The sequence below is a fragment of the Molothrus ater genome, chromosome 1, assembly GCF_012460135.2.
Source record: "Molothrus ater isolate BHLD 08-10-18 breed brown headed cowbird chromosome 1, BPBGC_Mater_1.1, whole genome shotgun sequence".
NCBI lineage: Eukaryota > Metazoa > Chordata > Aves > Passeriformes > Icteridae > Molothrus > Molothrus ater.
Genome location: NC_050478.2, coordinates 17,805,383 through 17,813,114, shown reverse-complemented (window position 1 = coordinate 17,813,114; position 7,732 = coordinate 17,805,383). Strand labels below are relative to the sequence as shown.

Genomic DNA, 7,732 nt, shown 5'->3' with positions numbered 1-7,732 from the left:
AGTTAACCAAGGGGCGGGAATTATTCTTCTAGTTTGACCTTCTCTCCAGAAAATCACCTATGGATATTTTGGAATCAGACATAAATGAATACATCTTAAAACCTGATGGCTGATAAGTATTTATGTCACTCTCAACAAAATTACTGTCCATGCTAATTTGTATTCAAAAGGTGGGGAAAAGATGCTGATGTTAAGTGCACAAGAAGAAAAACTGAGATAAAAATGGAAGCCTGCCCATAAACACAATGTCCAAGGAAAATAATGGATTTTAGAGAACATCTTCTCTTATGCAACAAATGTTGCTGAACTGATTAAAAAACCCAAACATAGCTTTGTGGGTCATAGTGTGCAACCACAACTGATAAATACTTAATGGCCTTTTAGTTAAAGGAGTGGAATCAACAATATTACCAAAACACAAGACAACAAATTCTCTGAGCACACCAAAGAGTACCCAATAAGCCCAATATTAATCAGTCATACATGCATGATTACCTGTTCCCTTAGTTACACTAATGATTTTCAGAGTCTGATTGTTAAAGTCATTGAAAGCTGATTTTTAGGTGGAAGTGCTTCAAGCAAAGAGTAATGTGGATGGCAGCTGAGATACCTGGAGATGCTCAAATATATATAGGTTCAAAATTCAATATCACATTAGAAGAGAATACCCCCCTCCCCTTATTCACAGAATAATTCCACATGCAAATTCACTAATGAAATCTGTATGTTCCTTTTTCACAATGTTAAAAATATGATGACAGGAGGAAATGGAATTTGAAGAAACATTCCAGTTCTCATAATATCTAGAAATCTGGTATTTTCTTTTTAGTATGTAGATTTTAATAATCAGAGTCTTCCAATTAAAGATTTTTAACACTGTCTGAATTATATATATCTACAGTTATTCATATTTTCACACTAATTTTACACTAACCCTCTCACTAAATTTTATTGCTGTTGCTGAAAGCTGATAATTGTAGCAAGGTGAATTGGACTGTAATTTTTCAAGAAGAGAGGGAGAAAAAGAAATAACCTAATGTATGTCTTGGACTAAGCCTAAGCCTAAGTCTAAGCATGTCAGTCTGTGCAATGTGTCATTACTACCAATAGCAGTCAGAAGCATTAAGAAAAACTTTTCCACTCTCATCAAACAAAAAGGGATTAAATTCTTCAGCAGCTTCTTCCAGGGTCTGTAAGGGTATGCATTATTCTCTAAAACAGAAGAAATTTACTCTGAGGGAAAGCTTTTCAACAGAACTCTTTTAAAATACAAGTTAAAGGAGTAGAAATGAGCTAAGGCATTTCTCTAGCAATCACCATAATTCTTTGATCTTTTTCATTCCCATAACATCATGCATGGATTTTATCCAAATAACAATAGCTTATCAGCTACAGAATACATACCTATGGTATGTTTGGATTACCAGGTAAATGCATATTTTTTAAAAGCTTTTATGGGAGGTGCAAAATATGCTGAAGCAGGAAAACAAACAACTGTGCAATGTAATAAGTATTCCTAATGTTTCTTTATTAGTTTATAGGAATCTGCAGCTAGTAACAATTTGCCTCTCAGAGTTCAGAGCAAAGCTACTGATACACAGCTACTTACTTTGCATTGGTTTCCCTCGGGAAGTTGTTAAGAAGACTTATATTTAATACAGAATTAAATTTTTCACAGCTAATACAGTACATAAAACTCACAAATTTCTTCAAACATGATCTATAAAGGAAGGAGTCTACAGTCTACAACACTCATGCATTAACTGGTTTGCTGTGTTGTCCTATATATTTTTTCTTTTTTTTCTATACAAGCCTTCTTCAGCATTGTCAGACCTGTATTCTCAAAGATGACAGATGGTTACAAAAAGTCTCTACTTACTTAGACACATTACAAAAATCAAATCATAACTGAATAATTGTCTGACTAACATTAAACTTTTGAGCTTAATGAGGTTTAGTTAAGACTATAATCTCAGGAGAACACTGTAATTTTTATACTTGTTTGTATCCTAGAGAAGAAAGGGATACCATGCAGAAATTCAAACCTGCCTGGCATTGTTTGTCTTGATTAAAATTCAGCACATTAAACAGGTCAGATCTATGGCTACATGACACACCAGAACCATGATAAATTCCTATTTTGGATCAGCAGTGTCTTGCAAAGGTTCATTTTGACCTGCACTCTAATTCAGCACATTCTGAGAGCTAAAATTTTGTTTTGAAGAGTGGGTAATGAACTGCAAAACAACACAGAACTTCCACTGAAACTTTTGAATTGTGGAATTAAGTCAAAATAATGCTTTTAATTTTGCATGATGAAGTCAATAAAATCTTGTAAAATAATCCTCATGTACAGTATGGCACTTTTGAACTATTTTGTGCAACACAGTGAAGTACATGAATTGCAAGAGGTGGAATGAAGAACTGAGCAAGGAAAAGATGTGCTCACAATGAGACCTGAGGCAGACAAGTTATTAGTCAAAAGGCATCTTAGGTGGTAATTTTAATATTTAATAAAGGTGGTAACTGTAAAAGTCCTATGCTTCACATTTTAGATAAGACCTCTCACTTCTGTAAATATTCATCAGCATCTCTAGAGTAAAGCCCTTATTATACTGAGTTGAAAGACACACAAGCCAGTTGAATTGCTTTTCTGGGAGATGCTTGAGGGAGTGTAGTCAAATTTCTGCTTCACTGAAATATTCAGGTGTGGATGTTACTGCTTCAGACTCTGTATTTTGCTTTGCCATGATCATTGATAACACATATGTGCTGAAAAAAACAGAACAGATTGCAAAAGTATGGTTGAGTACATTGTTAATTATTAATAATTGTTCACAAATACTTGGCTTGGCTAACCTGGTGATTTTAGGATTACTCTTTCCTTTCCAGACAACTGGAAATGAATTCTGATTTCACTTTCTAGCTACAGCAAGTTTTCCCACTTGGAATTCCCAGCTTTGAGATGCTCCCCTAGGAGTGCCACAAGAAGCAAATGAAAGATTTGCAACTTTTTTCCATCCTCACTTCTCTGAGAAAAGGGACAGGCAACACATTATTCAGACAACCCATCCGACCTGTGCCTGTGTTTCACTTTTGCTGCTGTCTCTGCACATACTGGCAGTGGTGGACCTGAAAAGCCCCATGTTCACAGAAGATGGAAATTTAGGGAACTCTTAGGGGGAGGGAACTGTTCACAGTGCTGAGCAAGAACTCCTTTGGGTTATTTGAGGTTTTGCAGGGAGTTTTGCACTCATTGAAAGGATCCCAAATCCCAACCACGTCAAAGACTCACCTCCACAGGGCCCCCAGGAGGAGAAAAATTGTGGGATATTTATGAGAATAAATATGGAAAATGTAGATCAGTGACTTTTAAAACTATTTTTGTAAGAAACTTACGTTTAAATCTCTGAAGTGCTCATTGTAGTCTAAGGCATAACCTACCACAAATAAATCTGGAATTTCAAATCCGTAATCTGTAGTGAGACAAATAACAAACACCATCAATATAAGATCAGTAGCAGTTATAAGCTCTTAAATTAATGTGTGGGTCTCAACAACCAAACTCTACTTATATGTAGTCAGTTGGGGCTATGTTAATTTTGATTGAGACATCGTGGTCAGCAGTAGCCCCATAACCAGTTCCCAGCCATAGAGTACTTGTGAAAGGGATGTGAACAGTCAGAGAAGAGGAGAGGATAATTTTGTATAAAATTTTCACTGGCACATTGAGGAAGGAAGCCAAAATCAGAGCTGGAACATTCTGCTTGCATTTGGAAGCTCCACTGGTATCTATGTGTGAAGATTACTGTCCCATATCACAGTAATAATAGAAAAATGTGGAATATTAAATCAGAAGTAACTTTCAGAGATCTATATATTTTCTGCTAAGAATAGCAAAATCCATCTCATATTTTCTGCTACCAAAACATGTCAAATGCTTTTAAAATAAAGCCCCAACCTTATGAAGATTCAAGCACATGCTTAACAAAGTAAATGCATGCAGTGCACCTCAGTTATACAACTCACATACCTGAAGCCAAGCACAGACATGCATCTTTTTCATTGTGAAGGTGTGTGCAATATCAGCACAACATAAAACAAATTAGACTCTTTCCAAATTGTTCTCTAAATAACTGAAGGAAAACCCAATCTTACAGACACAAAACTAGATCCACATAAAAAATTCTACAGGTATTCAAGTAAGGAATTTATTCAGTTGTTTAAGACTGGAGGTTATGTGCACTTTGGAATTGTAAATTTAGGTGAGTGAGGAAATGCTACACCACTGTCAGTGATTTTCAAAAGAGATCTCTGATGTTTTATAAAATTCATCACACTATGAATGAACAAGGATAAAATTTGTTTCATTCAAAAGTTAATACATAAAAATATAGAGCTACCCTTCATGAAGTAATTTTATTGCCTCTTTTATATGTTTAACATTAATGAATCCAGTCAAATATATGCCTTAATTTACTGAGTTAATTTCTAAATGTTAAAAAATACCACTCCACTGTGTAAAAAGTTGTACAACAAAATGTTTGGACCATAGTTCAGATAACAGGGCTAAAACCTCATAGCCATGCCCAACATTTAAGTAACTTTTGCTTCATAGATTTTCCATCTCTCCCACAGCCCAAATCAAAACCCTTCATGCTGCCTCCTGGTACTCACCTGCCTACTCTCCTTCTACCCTCCTCCCCAGCTCAGCTGACCAGAGACTTCTTCAGTAGCAAGTACTGGTGGATCTCTTCTAGATGGATCTATTCTTTTCGTATTTAGCCACATACCTGTTATTACATCATTTATTCTAAATAAGTCTAAAATGACAATTGCTTGGTATAGCTCCATTTACAGCTTCATCATAACACAGTATAAAGACCAGTAATTTAGAGAGAAGTGGTGCTCGTGTGGTGCAAACTGAGCAGCAGGAGAAAGTTTAAAAAGCCCAATTTATCTTCTGCTTTTTAGGGGGTGGGATTTAATTATAATATCAGTGTTTTCCCTTTGAACAATAATACTTTTAAAAAATAGAAGTGCTTTTCTGAATAAAAAAATGTAAAACTTGCTAATACTGAGTCACAATAAAACACCTTTCATGCTCAGATGGAATCCTGCAGATCCTCCAGAGAGATGCAATGAGGAAGGAAAAAGAAGAAATGGATATTCTCTTCGATATTATTTGTCAGAGACAGAAGATAAAACACTCACCTTTCATAGATAAAATTAAACCATTTCAAAATTTCCCAGTAAAGTTTATATTCTGCAGAAGACCTAAGTCGGGTAGGCTTTCCAAATGGCAATTATACAAATCCTGCCATTGCATCCCATAGACCCACTGACAATTGGTATTTTACAATGCTTCTAGCAGTCCATAGAATGTAATGAAAGGCAAGTGACAGAGTAGTGGTAACTTCTACTGTCAAGTAGAGATTTTCAGAACACTTACAATCTGGTCTGTACCCATCAGGCCGAGATGTTCTTTTCACCAACAAACTGTAATTAAAAATAAAATAAACCCCATTTAAATCTAGATATGTAACTGAATAACATAAAACTATTCTCGTTATCAAAAATCTGAGCCATGTGAGTCCCTGTTCTTGTTCTGTTTCTCTTCCTGACAACATCCTGACTACAGGGAAGAGCTGGGTGTATTCCCCTCCCTGGTCCATCAGTGCCAGTTTTGAAATGGCTGGAGGATCATTGTCAAGCAGAACAATACAAAAGTATTTCCCTCCTTTCCTTCACCCTCCCCTCAGTGACCCAGGCAGCTCCTCTGCACAGCTCTCCTTCATACTGCAGCATCAAATTAAAGCAGGATGTCTGAATGGGAATCTACTCTGGAAAATATACTGGACTAGATTAATTAATTACTAAATTTTGTGATTGTTTTACTCACCTTGCCACTTTAATCATTTTTGGCTTGTATTTTTCTATATTGTTAAGCAGAACCTTCATGGTCCTTCCAGTTCCAACAATATCCTTATAAAACAAGAAAAATTAGGTAAAACACAAAGGAAAGCTGAAAGGAGGAAATCTGGACAATGAGAAGTTTCACATTCTTATTTTGTAGAAATGATTTATTTTTCCAGTGCATTATAAACCACATCCAAAAACAGCTATAATTGAGCTTACACTGTTTGAAGCAAGCACTTTCTATTCATAAAATTATCAGTTCAAGGACTGTCCACTTCCTTTTGAAAACAGCTGTGTTGCAAGTACTTGGGATGTAACTTGGGACTGGAGCTGACTCTACTGGGCACTGCAAGGATGCAGGGATTAGACTTTGCACGCTATGCTTGAGATCACAGTATGTCACCATGTCTCCATGTTGGGGCTAAATCTGCCCTATTTGTTGTATTAGCACAGTACAAATGGGATTTCTCCAGAGCTGCCATATCCAATATCATCTCAATGAGATCAATAGGTATCTGGCTAGAAAACTGACCATGGAGAGCAGCTGTTGATCTGAACTTTGGGGTAGATTAGCAACACCTTGTCTCTGCCCTCCAGCTGTTTAATATCCAGTTTGCTTGGACATTTTTAATTTCTGTTAAAGCAGATGGAATGAGTAAATTGGAGTTCTTAGCAGCTATTCCAGTAACCAGCCATCTCTGTGGCTGATGTCTTTTTTTCCATCCTTTGCTAAGAAAAGAAATTTCAACAGTATACATACAGTTCATTACACTGTCCGGCTTACTTCCCACACAAGGAAACTGGTGCTGAAATGCCAGGCAGATCCTAATGTGCTCTCTAGCTGTCCCAGTTGCTTATTCAACATTTTCAAAGAGAATCACCTATCTTAATTATATGAGAATTTGTAGCAGCAGTGAGGTGACATGTTCTTTCCCTCTACAACTGAACACTGCTGACTTACATCAGCAACAGCTCTGTGATGGGCTGTGCCCCAGGGACACTGCTGGGTGGAGAGCTGGATGCAGGAGCTTGAGAAAAGGGCTGACACTCCCAACCAGACTGTGAACAGCCCTGGGGCTGTAAAGCATATATGCAGGGCCACTATTTCAAAGTCATGCACCTGAGAAATGCAGGGCATCACTGCAGTTGATTCACTGTCCTCCAAGGAACAGAACAACTTGAAGAACAGGAGTTGATGAAACCACAGAAAGAACAAATCAAATAAGGCAGAAACAAAGACTCCTGGGTATCATGAGGTAGAGCACCAGTTAGAGTGACAGCAATGTAGTTTGATCTGTCATGCAATTGCAAAAAGACTGAGAATCCATTAAGCAAATCAACCCCTCTCCCTCTTCACCACCTCCCAGCGAGAGAAGTGTAAACACTGACAGGATTTAGAAACTGAACAGCCCATCATAAGTTGGCTGTGTGACTTTATCTAGGTACAATATGACATAAACACCCAGCTTACCTCCACAATTAGAACATTCTGGAAGAAACAAACAAAAAGGAATACAATTACATAATATTCACATAGTAAAAGAAATAAATGTTTTAAAAAGGGAAATGAAGATAGGTCCATGTACATATGTACAACACAGTAGGACACTAGGAGTTTCCTGTTTCATTTCTATGCCCTGAAAAAGAGCCAGCCATAAGAGCTAGCCCTGCAGTCAGGGACCACAACTTAATTCAGCTCTGTCTAGATTATCCTCTTTGTCCAAGAACGGATGTAGCTTTGGAAAATAAAATTAGATGGAAGAAATCCAAATAGGATGAGCTTTACTTCATTCCAGCGTCTCTAGCTGTGTAC

General features: G+C 37.0%; 1 protein-coding gene across 2 annotated transcripts in view; it reads right to left on the bottom strand.

Moving 5' to 3' along the window:
* Positions 1-1,507: 1,507 nt before the first annotated feature.
* PRTFDC1 (phosphoribosyl transferase domain containing 1) overlaps positions 1,508-7,732 on the bottom strand; it is a 43,477-nt gene continuing 37,252 nt past the window's right edge. The window contains exons 5-10 of one of the 2 annotated variants that reach the window (XR_004982569.2): positions 7,391-7,408; positions 5,903-5,985; positions 5,453-5,499; positions 4,678-4,793; positions 3,400-3,476; positions 2,737-2,772 (exon numbers count right to left, since the gene is read on the bottom strand). Coding sequence is in view for 1 of the 2 variants with exons in the window: in XM_036406478.2 (XP_036262371.1) it covers positions 2,725-2,772; positions 3,400-3,476; positions 5,453-5,499; positions 5,903-5,985; positions 7,391-7,408 (273 nt within the window). In the remaining variant the exon portion in view is untranslated. Of the gene's footprint in view, positions 2,773-3,399; positions 3,477-4,677; positions 4,794-5,452; positions 5,500-5,902; positions 5,986-7,390; positions 7,409-7,732 lie in introns of both variants that reach the window. The other variant, XM_036406478.2, reaches the window with a different exon arrangement.